This window comes from Merops nubicus, unplaced genomic scaffold (assembly GCF_000691845.1).
Source record: "Merops nubicus isolate BGI_N331 unplaced genomic scaffold, ASM69184v1 scaffold30826, whole genome shotgun sequence".
Classification (NCBI taxonomy): domain Eukaryota; kingdom Metazoa; phylum Chordata; class Aves; order Coraciiformes; family Meropidae; genus Merops; species Merops nubicus.
The window spans coordinates 30,462-42,724 of record NW_008613456.1 but is presented as its reverse complement, the minus strand read 5'-3'; the positions used below and the strand labels follow the sequence as shown (position 1 = coordinate 42,724).

Genomic DNA, 12,263 nt, shown 5'->3' with positions numbered 1-12,263 from the left:
GCTTTCCAGTAGCAGGAACAGTATGACAAATTAAATTCCTTAGCATTTGCAAGCTGCCTGCTATTTTCTGATACAGCATCCTACAAGCACAGACTACCATACTGTGTTACTTTCAAATTAATTGTGTTTATAATACATATATTTTAGAGGAAAATGTGAGGGAGGGCTTTTAATCTTTTTAAAGGAATCTTTATGCTTGCAGAAGAAGAGTCACCAGACTGGCAGTCAAGCTATATATGTGGACAAATCGAAGATAGGTTCTTTTTATATAGTCTGACCCAGTAGGTGTGAGAGTCAGTGGTTTTCTTTCTTCTCCTTCAATCAGTAGAGTAAATCTTGGTGTGAATTTATAAAAGCACAACAGACTGAGCAGACAGATGTCAACAGCCAGTTAGAAGTGAAAAAAGCATCAGTGTGGGAGCTTTTCACAAGTGAATGCACTTACTTTCTGGATCATTTGCTAGTTCTCAAGATGGTAACTTCATCTTTCATTTCTCAAAAATAATGAAGCGTTATTTGCTCTGCTGTCAGCACGGCAAACTTAAAGCCACTCGTAACCTCTCACTGGGTGTCTAGAGGGTAATGACTTGAGCACCTGTTCTTTCTCCCATATTACCTGCTCATCCCATTCCCACAGTTCCCTTTGGTTTTTCTCTTCTTCACGGTGTCCCTTCTTCTGGACATCACTTCCTAGTGCTTTGTAAACACCACCTGATTGTAAATCCTTCCAGTATTTTCAGCTGATATTCCACTACTCCCCACACTAACACTGAACTGAATCCACTCTCCAATTGACTATGCTGGATATTTAACTATTGAACTTCATGTAGAACTGTGGTTAGGCTATCCCAAGTCATGCAGGAAAACCTCCAAATTCAGAAGACATGTAGTTCTGATATTACAAAAAAAAAAGCAAACTAAAATACAACTCCTGTCCCAAAAACTCCAAATTGCATCTGTCATGGTGAATTTTAAGAGCTTTAAAATATGGACAGGAATATTACACACTGTTACAAGAATAGCTGCACCATTTACATTCATTGCACATCAGAAGTCAGTGTACCCATTTAAAAGGATGAAAGCTGCCCTAAATATCTTTCTATCATTTTTCTCTTATTCTGCACAGAAAATTTCTGTTTTCTTATCAGTCAAAGGAAAAAGATTAGTGAAACATTTTCCATGTTGTTGAAAAGTTAGCCTAGGCAGTACAAGAAGTATGCAAAGTAAAGAGAATAAATAGTGGGCTAAATTCCTCCTTGATGGGGCAGAACAGGAGGGGAAAGGGAAAGGTATGACAGGACCAGCTGTTGGTCCAAGGCAGGATGGAAACATCCTCCCTTATATACAGAAACCTGAGAAAATTAAAATAGATGAGTTCTGGGAAGGTTGAGGATAAAAGAAGACACATGAGCTCCCTTGGTGAGTCTGATGTAGGAGCCCACAGACAAGCCTTAGCCAGCCCTGCATAACCCATGAATGGTTCAGTCCATGCCAGCTTCCCAAGCTCTCCTGCAAAAGAAAAAAAGCCACTCAATTTGGGCAGCCAGTTTTATAGATACCTGCCACTCTTAAGTACTTCCCAGTATAGAAATATTCTACTGATTTTAATGAATCTTCACCGGGAACTTTAAGACCACTGTAAATGCCCTTTAAGCTCTAAGGTCAACTGTTCATGGCAACTGAAGAATTACACAGGACTATGCAAACACTCTCACTAGCTCTTCAGTCTTGACACCTGAGTGGTAAGTTTTTTCATTAATGTTTTACACACTTATATAAAAAAATTCTAAAGTTTTTAAGCCTTTTTCAGATTTAGGTCAGATTCAGCACAGCTCCAAGATCACCATCAGAGGTTAAATAATACAAACTCTTAGACAGCCAATAAATACATATGCAGTATTCACTCAGTATAGTTTAATAAAGCAATCCAGAGAGATGAAAAACCTTCATGAGCCCTCTACTTATGCTATTCCAAAGTTGTTTTTTTTCCCATAGTAACTCTGAATAACTTATATAACAGTAGATGCATGGGGTAGGAAGAAAAGCATTTAGAAAGGTCATAGAAATCTGTAACTATGGCTCTGATGTTATTAATTCATTCACACAGATCTGCAGGGGGCTCAGTTGCCCCTCTTCTTCCAGAAATCACAGCAGGGACATAGCTGCCTCTGTGGCAGCCACAGAAACACCCCAGAGACATCACTCATACCCTCCTCCGCACACAAAGCCCAATATTTATCCTTCAGGCAGGTCAGAAAAAGTTTCTCAGAGTGTCATCTTCTACCCTCCCCAGATCAAATAATCATTTCATGAGAATTACAGTGCAACCATGTTCTTTTCAGAAAGATGTATATATATATATTGGATTGGCACAAATAGTAAATAGCATGGATTTGTTTTGTTCTTAAAGATATTTATGAACACTCTAAAATACCTCCAGAGTAATGAAATTCTCTTGGATGTGGGTTTGTGGAGATTTCTTGCAAACTTAGAGGAATTAAGCAAGGTGAGTAAAAAGAAATAAAAGGCTTACAGATATCAGAAACCAACTGGCCCAATAAAAGGAGAAGAGAAATCATCCAAAAAGCTTCTATTCAGATTCAGTGCTCATGTTTGGAAATCGGGTCGAATAATTAGTCTTTCTTTCATCTATGTTTGGTGAATCAGTGGGGGTCAAATTTCACCAGTGCAAATGATGCTCATATGCCTAGAGCAAAAGACAGTCATTTGAACATGGCAGAGAGCTCATTTGGCAGTTATTTCTGAAGTAAACACAAGTTTGAGAATAATTCTCAGAAGCAGCATCCTTTCAAAAGGTTTTGGGAAGAAAAAATTCTGACTGCACAGTCCTTACAGCGAAACAGTAAGAATGTCAAAATAACTACAATAACAAGTCTCCTTTCAGAAACAAATGAGCACAAAGACTTTTCTATTATGCCACTCCAGTGGAGCAAGCTAAAACAAAATGACAACCACCCCTCTTGAGCTAGGGTTTCCCTTGGTGTGGGTGGAAGGATGTCTTCCCCACAGACTGAATGTTCTGTGTTCATGTGCTACTTACCCTCCAGCTTCCAGGAGGGAGACCATAAGGCTTGGCTGTGATGTGCTCCAGCTCTTTGCTGCTTGTGGCCTGTTGCCAAGAGACCATTTTCAGCTCCTGAAAGTTAAAGGAACCTGTAAGTCCAAAATAGATTTTACATAACTTTAGAAGCAAACCAGAATTTTTCTTAGCTTGAGAGCTCTTTTATAGGATACCCTTAACAGTGAATTCCAGAAGGGGCCTTCAGCTACATAAGTTGAATGACTGCTCACAATCACATGCCCTAAACCAGCTGCTTAAACCTCTATCATTCAGATGTTTCATGCATTATCCCCTGATCTGGTGACCTCAACCTTAATAAAATCAATGGTTAAAAAAAAAAAAAAAAAAAAAAAAAAGACAGAAACAAAAAACACGCCCCACCGTAAAATCTCTCTCAAGTGTTCTAGTGTGACACGTGACCTGCATACCAGCTTGGTTTAAACGTTGGGTGGGATCACGGTATGTAGGGTATTATGTGCTTTAGCAGGCTGGGACTCACATTCCCTCAGTACAAAAAAGCCCCAAGGGTCCATGCCGTGGCACATCAGCAGTGATGTATACAAACCTCAGAACTGGAGAAGTGTATGATAGCACCCATTTGCTTAAGGGAAGGGCTATATGATACAAGCCAAAACAAGGGGAATAGACATCCAGGAGCGTGCCAGTGTTTTCACGGGTCGTAGGAGCCCATGATGAGAGAGCGGGGTGTGTTTTGATTGAGCCCTGGCAAGAAAGCTGGACTGCTTTCTTCACTCATGGTATCTGCTGACCTGTGTGCCCACAGGGCGGAAGCAACATCCTGAATAGACGAGCAAGTAACCCCCCTGCAATTGCAGTGTTTTAGCTTCTCTGACAGGTTTTACTTAACCATAGATAAAGCAAATGTAGAACATGGTATCAAAATACTACCAGTAAGTGAGAATTTACTTCCCTCTAAGGCTGGAAAGAGCTATCAGTGATGTCTTTGCAAAGTTACAGGCCTAGAACAGGTTCTGTCTGTGGTTCTGTTAACACCACATCTGCCTGGAGCGACGAATCCAGCCAGTGCAGCAGTGGGACTCCTGGAGATAAGGCTCTACTCTTTCTGTGTTATCATTAGCAGACCAGTGTGTTCTGGACATAGTTCAGATTGAGCTGCAACACTACAGGATTAGAAAGAGAAACCTGAGGAAGCAGACTTGTATCTCAGGCAGCCCAAAACTGGGAGAACACCTCTTTGTAGCAGCCAAACTCTGCAGCTTTTACAGCCCAGGAGTACCACATCACTTGCTCCCTGACTAAGATTTCATACACTCATACCTAGGGAAAAGTTCCCCAGTGGGAAGTAGCAGGTCACCCTAAAACATAAGGTGGCCCCAAATATATCAAACATAACTGAGGATTTCCTGATGAAATATAAATAGCAGATAAATAAGAGCACTGCTTGATGTGCTAGCATGGCCACAGCACCTGAAATGGGAAGCAGCAATGCAGAGTCTCAATCTGCAAGAGCGAAGTGATTCCACCTGCAAAAAGCCTTCACACCGCCTTTGCTCTGAAAAGTTCACCTTTAATTAGTGCCTGTCTCATTACAGCCAGCTGATGATGCAGAAAACTATTTGATATCTCCCTGTCAGGGAACAAGCTGAGGCCTAAGGCAAGTTTTGCTTGTCTTCAGCAGTGGGGTGAACAAAACAAACAGTGCAAGAGGCTGCATCTGCCGGAGCTGCTGGTCACTCCTTTGCATCGACTGATGCACTAACCCCTCCTCCTTAACAACATCTGGAACAGGAGTACTGACAAAACAGAGAAAGGCTGTATCCACTCACTTAGAGAGAAGGTGGAAAAGTCCATACGTAAGTAGCTATGGTTAAAAGTCAGGTGTGCAATTAACAGTTGGCAAGTTATGTGGCCTTTTTGTGCATGTCCTTTTGAGTGTGAATTGGTCTGGTTTCCCTGCAGACATACAATGAGGATGTGCATGCCTTTGTACAATCTTGAGCCCCTCTTCTTGCACGAGCAGGAAGCAGAGCCTGGGCAGTTTGGAGAAGACTGTCATCTGAAAGGATGCTGGAAGCTGTATGCCACAGTGGCTTCAGGGCTGTAGCAATGGTTTGACAGAAATGAGCAAAGCCGAGGTCTTACATTTTCTTCACCATCTCCTCAGAAGCAGAGGTGAAGAGAACAAGCCCACACTACATTCTGTCTCCCACCGTAATGATTACTGTTATAAAGGGAGTAGTAAAGCACACATGGTCCATTTTTCAGCATTTTTGTTTTCCTTTCCACATGAAGAGATTTACAGCAGCAGAGGAGAAGGTACAGCCTCAGGGACACCGAGAGCAGAAGAAAAGGTTGCTGCCAGTGTATAAGGGGAGGTAGGCAGAGGAAAAAGCAAGCCACTGAGTCGTCTCCTGACAGTGCTTCCTCTCTGCACTCATCGGTCTCCTGATGAGACATCAGCCCCCAGTGTAGGAGGTGAGGCTGGCCTTCAGGTCTCTACATTTATTTCTGCGATAGGTAATTAAAAAATGGAGAAGGAGGCATGAGCATAACTCTTACCCACCAAGACAGCCAGCTACCTACAGTCTGCAGTGTAAAAGTGCCTGGCATTCAGCCACTTGTCTGAATGAAATACCATTCAAGACAAAAGTGAAATCCCAAGTCAAATATAATGCTGCACAACAGAAAGAAGCATGTCCTAAAGTCACCACGTCCTAAAGTCACCACTATGAACAGACTCACACAACTTTGGTGTTAAGGGGAAGTGTGCTTGTTTGGATGAAACTGAGATCACAGCTGCCTGGGTTTTTTTAGTAATCCTGTAATTGAGAATAGGAGCAGCTGAAAGAAGTGGGTTTGTTCAGTTGTAGGAAGAGAAGGCTCAGGGAAGACATTACGGTTGTCTTCAACTGCCTAATTTTATGGTTTATGGCAGATGGAGCTAAAGACATCTTGGAGCTGCACAGAGAAAGGATGAGATAGAACAAGGCAAGCTGCAGCATGGGTTATTCCCCTATTAGATATTTGGAAAAACTTGTTAATAATTTGGGTGATCAACAAATGATACAGGTGACCAGAGAGGATGCAAGGTCTCCTTTCTTGGACATAATCAAAACTCAACTGAACAACCTGCTCTAGCTCAGCCTGCTTGGAGTAGTGGGTTAGACCAGAGAACTCAGAGGTTCCTGCCCAATGATGCCATTCAATGACTGTGAACACATCGTAAGTCAAACAGAAGTTTGTCCACAGCAGTAGACAACGTTTACAACAAATAATTCGTTCCTTTGTAACCCTCACAAAAGCCTACTGCTGTACAAGAGATGCTGTGGAGAACCATCTACAAAATTTCTGACTTCACAGACAGAGAAGGGTATTTTTTTTAAAATGTCTAATACAGATTAACTTGCTCATTTGTAGTCTTCTGAATCTCCAATGGCACAGAAAAAGGTCCTTATGGTAGTTTCTTTATTCTCCATGCAGCTGGCTGATCCATGACCTCATTGGAAGTTTAAGTTTTCAGTAGTTACTGATGTTCCTTTGTGCAACATGAAAGAGACAAGAAGTTTTCAGGCCAAATCTTTCAGAACCAAACACCCAGGAAAGTATTTTAGGATCCTGCAAGATTTCCTAGAATTAATAGCTCTGACCAACACCCTTTTCTCTGAAGAGTAGCTGGCATTTCATGCTTACTTTTCATATCCAGAGATTCTCTACTGGTATACAGTAGACAGAGGACAGATGATAAAGGATAAAGCCTGCAGCAGGAAGTGGAATAGGACAGCAAGTTGGAAACAATAAAGGGAAATGAAATAAAGATTCATGGAAAAGGACAGAAGGAGCCATAAACAAGGAAAAGGTCAGGGGACCAAACTCTCCAAATGCAGTAGAGAGTTCAGGTTTCCTGCAGGAAATTGCTTTTAAAATTGCTCTTGTTTTTGTTAAATTGCTCCCTATTATTTATTATCATAAAAGCAGAGTTTTCAACATTGCTTGGCAATTGACCCAAAAGACCTTGAGGCATTCTTACAGACATTTGTTGTTATATTCCTCACATCACTATGACCTCTAACCTAGGAAGAAAAGATAAGCCAACATTATGGTTTTTTGTGTAGTTTTTAAAAAGGCTTTTGTGATGCTGTCAATTAACATTTCATCACTGCAAAAGCCTGTGAAGAGGGCAGCACACCAGTATTTAAAGGTGCCAGGAAAAGGTGACACTTCCATATTTCTTTCTCTCTGCCATTTTAAGAAGCTTCACTGTTTACCAGGTAGGATTTGCTAACTTACAGCATGCCAATGGTTGTATTAGTAGGTACTCCAGGAGATTCAGGTCACTTTTGCTGTCAGTGAAGTGATTGTTTTTTCATAATGAGGTAGCTGCTACAAGGTAAAAGTATCAGTAGCCAAAATTATTGAGAGACATACAGTTTTCTAAGTGCTGCATTTGAGAGTGCAGGCTAGGAGATTAATAGCTGTGTGCTATGCTGGAAACCATGCTTCTTTGTTAAAAGCATTTTGTAAAGTGTGGTGATTCATAGATGTGCCTCATCTTAGAAGTACTGATTCCTTAAAATGAATACACTATCAAATTAATTTTTTTTGGTTTTCTCTTCAGAAAGCACAAGACTCCTTGACGTCTACCTCTTCTTGTTCAATGATTTCCTATTAATTACTAAAACTAAACATAACAAAAAGGTAATAACCAATACAGCTATACATGGTTACAGTTATGCTTTTTTAGCTTGGTAAATATTTTGAATGTACTTTGGAAGACAAATTTAATGATAAAAATATAAGATAACTAACTGGCATGAAGTGATACTTAATGCCAGTAGCAAATCATAACACTGATTCAAACCCTGGCTTCTGTGCTCAGTACATTAGAGGAAAACTATGAGAGGCAGAATTTACATTGCAAGACCTTAATATTTGCCTGGTGTTCTTCTCATGTGCTGCATTCTTAAAGCTCAAAAATTTTCAAGAACATAAGTTTTCTAATACTCCCCTCATGACTCAACTCAGCAACCTGATAAATTTTTATTCAAGAGATACCAGAACTGTTGGAAAGAAATAATTTTTTAAAAAAAATGAAACAAAACAAACAAAAAAAAAAACCCCACACCACAACCCAACCAACCAACCCACCCAGGAAAGTGCTAAGATAGATGGATTGTTGGCTTTATTCTTAGTTCCAACGCAGCCTGTTGTATGTGTCCCCTCTTGACATCCCCTATTTTAAAATGCAGACAATGACTCTTAAGAAATTCTATTGTTCATGAAAGATGCTATAGAGAGAATTCTAGAGAAGACAAATATCTGTATTTAGCCACCAAAAAGAGGCACTGGATGACCTGAAATTCCTAAAGCTTCAGTGGAGGAGCATATATAGCTAATTAAGTTTATGAAGATGATGTAAATAAACATTAAGCAGACCTGTGCTAAATCTCAAAAAGTTTGTGTCTGACTGAAAGTCTTCTTGGGGTTTATTTTTTAAAGAAGCACCTGTTCTGCCATTGTAGGAGATAAAGAAGGCATGCAGTGAGAGATGGCAGAACACCAGCACCATCCCATAGTTCAGGGGGCAATGAAGGGAGGAGGGATTCAAGGGGTTTTGTCCCCACAGGCAAGTCTCTTTAGGGGTTGTCCCACGTACATGTGTTGGTTAACCTTCTGTAAGGTGCAACGCATCTGGAGTGCCATCAGCTGCATGTTCTGCAAATATGCAAGGAGACATGGGAAAATGCACTGCCAAGGAACGGAGAAAAAGTCCTGATATTAAAAGAAGGGGAAAGGGTGGTACGGCAGGGGAAAAGAAGATCTTTGAACATCTTAGATTGAGCGGTTTCTGCACATGGACTTGCGTTGTATTTCTACTGTGGTTTATTAGTACAAGGTGTGACCTTGCAGGAGAACTCCAGGTACCAATGAGTTTTTCTGAGGTTCCTCTGGCAAGTAAACTGAGCACCTTTGATAAAACACAATTTAGGGCTGTTTTAGTGCAAATACTTCACAAGCAGATGGCAGACAAGAAGCTAACCAACTTAATTTTCTATTCCCAGACTTACAGGGGCTCAGACACCGATTTTATCCCTGTCAGTCCTTCACTCACTCCTGAGCCATAGTCCTTCATAAGAAAGAGTGGGTTCTGCACAGTCCTAGACCAGCCCATCTCACTAGACAGACTGGTATTGAAAAACATTTCAGGTACATGCTCACATGCATTTAAACATCTTCATACACACCACCTTGATGCATGGCATACGCAGCAGTATAAGGATAAAACCCTGTTTGCCCCCAAAACACCCCCAGACGCCTGGAGTGCAAACACCAGTGCCCCAGCTCTGTTTGGCTTCACAGATTTGCTCTTACTGCAAAGCACGATGTGCCAACACAGCCATGGCACTCCATGTCCTCCTGCCTCCGACAGTGACTTTCACATACACACCAATGGCTGTCAGATATTATCCATTCACCCCAAACGAGAAATTGTTAGAGTCTTGATACCTTTGTCATGAACCGAGTATTTCCTTGCCCTAACTGCCCTAACACACTCTGCCAAACCCTGAGCCTCTTCCCCAAGCACATTTTCAATTCTGTAGTGGTTATGCAGCTATCCAGTTGTCCCCTTGCCCAACACCCACAGCACACTGCTCTCTGGGGTGTCCCCACATGTGTACAGCAGCAATTCTCACAGAGGCCGGAGAGATTTACCTCCCGCTGCTGCTCCTACTCATCTCCCCACCAGCTATCGAGAGGATGGGGATCATCCACCATATGTCAATGCTCCCTTACTCACGGACATCCAAACACGTCACCAGGGGAAACAGCCCTAGGAGCATCTGCTATTGTGTTCTTGGGCGAGGAGGGGAGGAGGACTGACCTCCGCAGAGAGTGACCAGCCATATCCTGCCAAGACAACATCCCTGGAGTCTCCAAATCGGAGCTTGGGTGAGGGAGCAGGCATGAAAAATCACGCCTCCCCTTGGTCTGAGCTGCTCATGCAGGCATTCACACCCCTCAGATCTGCCCAAATCCCAGGAGCCTCCCAGATCAAAAAGTAATAAGAGAAATATAAATCTCCATGTTTCAGGGCTGTCAACCATCCTAATCCTAAAGACCAGGAGGAAAAGCTCAGGGAGCTAGAGTCCTCTGCAGGAAAGCAACAGACATGGAAAATAAACCTAAAGCCCATAAAATTTGTGATAACTTTGAAATAGACTCAACCAAGATAATTAACATTCAGCATCAATGCCGACAGGAAATAAGGAGGCAATAAAAGGCAACTGACTAAAGATGAGAGAAGGGGATGAACACAGGGAAGAATAACTTTTTTTAAGATGTGCTCCAGGTCTCCCTACCAACCCAGCAAAAATGAGGCAAAGTGGCTGCCTTTTGCTTGCAGGGTGGAGGGAAGGGCAGTCCATGTTCCCGCTTAAACACAGGCTAGATATAAGGTCGGCAGCTCCTGGCTGCTGAAGAGGGTGTTGTGGCCACCCTCCAGACTGCACGCATAAAATTGGGCACAAAAGCCATAATAGTGATGGGAATAAGATTTTCAGATTTTTTTTTTTTTTTTCAAGACAGCATTTCCTTCATTCAGAGAGTTCTAACCAGAGTCCTTCTATCCTCATGCTCCAGCTGCAACCAGCAGAACAAAGTCACCTGCTGCAGCCCAGCCCAGGCTCTGGCCACTGGTTAAGGCCCTTCCCTTCACTCTGGTCCTCATTGCCTGACTTCTCTCCCATATATTCCTATCAGCTTTTATTACACCATTACTTACCTGTACTCTTGTAACACCTTTGAAGCTCCATCCTAACACAGGACCCCTTGGGGTGGGGTACAATAAAAATAGTGAGAAAAATTACTATAGGGAGCTTGCAGTTCAGATTGCTACCTGAAGGAAAATATCCCTTTAAGGGGGGGGGGGGAAGAGTGGAGGGAGAAAGAAAGATTAAATACTGTCATGAAAGTGTGACCGTCTCAAGAAGACTTTTACTACTTGGTGGCAGTGAAAGATTAGTTACAATGGTCTCAGAAAGGGAAGCATGAAACTTGTAGTGATTCATCACATCAATCAAAAATGAAACCCTAATTTTTGATCTAACAAGTACTTTTGCATCCATTAGTTTGCTGAGGGTTGATATCACTTTGGAAAGAAATGTAGCTCAATACAAGGGCTAGAAAAAAAAATTTATGTATTGCAATATCATAGAAATACCCTTTTGGCAGCAGGCCCATAACAAAGCAGGATAATTCTAGCCCAAAGCATGCCATGTATCAGTGGAGGCCTAAGAAGTATAATGGTGTGCTCATAACAGTGGGAAAACACCCTAAGGGCAGAACTATCTGTGAATGCCAGGAATTTGTACAAGAGATGTAACTTTGCATGTAAGCGCAATCCATCCAGGAATCCACCTCTGAAGATACTAAGCAGCAACATATCTTCTGATTAGGAAATTGCTCTCCTTTTAACATTCTGCTCTGGAGTTAATCTTTGCGATTGCTTATTACTGCTTCACTAATAATGCTTTACACTAAGTTTGCAGGAGCCAGACTTACTGGTACATCGCTGTAACAAAGACTGGTAATCTTCAAACTTCTTTTAGAAAATATTACTGAGAGCCTGATGCCAAGCACTGCCAAGAAAATTCATTTTTAGGACTGCAGAATTGTATTTCCCATTGACCACAGACAGAAGACATGAGTTCTGAAACACACCCTTTCTGCTGCTACAATTTTCCACTAACTGATTTGCCACAGTAATTTAATCAGTCTGTGCTCTACTTTCCTTTTCTATAAAACTAGAATTATAGGACATTGTATCTTTTGTGGGAGGCAATCCCACACCTTGCCCACCATTGCTTTGTTTATAGCAAGGTCAACTCCAGATAAAAAGAAAGCACCACCACATGAATCCAGTGCCCTATAACAGGTTGCTACAGCCCCCTCTGTGCCACAACCAGCCCAACCAAGCAGGCCTGCCATTTGCTACAGGATTTTAGCTACCTGGAGATGCTTTCCCCTCTTCCTACCCCCAGGCTTGCTTCATACCTGACTTAAGCCACCCCTTCACTGCAAACACTCGACGTTTGTGCTGACTTGTCTCTTGCAAGGAATCCTGCCCCATAATGCCCAAAGTCATCTGCACGACCCAGGAGATGCTGCTGTCACACCCAGAGTCCCCAGTTAATTTTTGCAG

The 12,263-nt window shown here is 42.0% G+C and overlaps 1 protein-coding gene across 1 annotated transcript in view; it reads left to right on the top strand.

Annotated features, from left to right (window-relative positions):
* Positions 1–328: 328 nt before the first annotated feature.
* PLEKHG7 (pleckstrin homology domain containing, family G (with RhoGef domain) member 7) overlaps positions 329–12,263 on the top strand; it is a gene marked incomplete at its 5' end in the record, with an annotated part of 15,311 nt that continues 3,376 nt past the window's right edge. Inside the window, 5 exon segments of the mRNA XM_008941917.1 lie at positions 329–475; positions 2,411–2,506; positions 4,743–4,917; positions 7,680–7,759; positions 9,124–9,268. Of these exon segments, the coding sequence (XP_008940165.1) occupies positions 329–475; positions 2,411–2,506; positions 4,743–4,917; positions 7,680–7,759; positions 9,124–9,268 (643 nt within the window).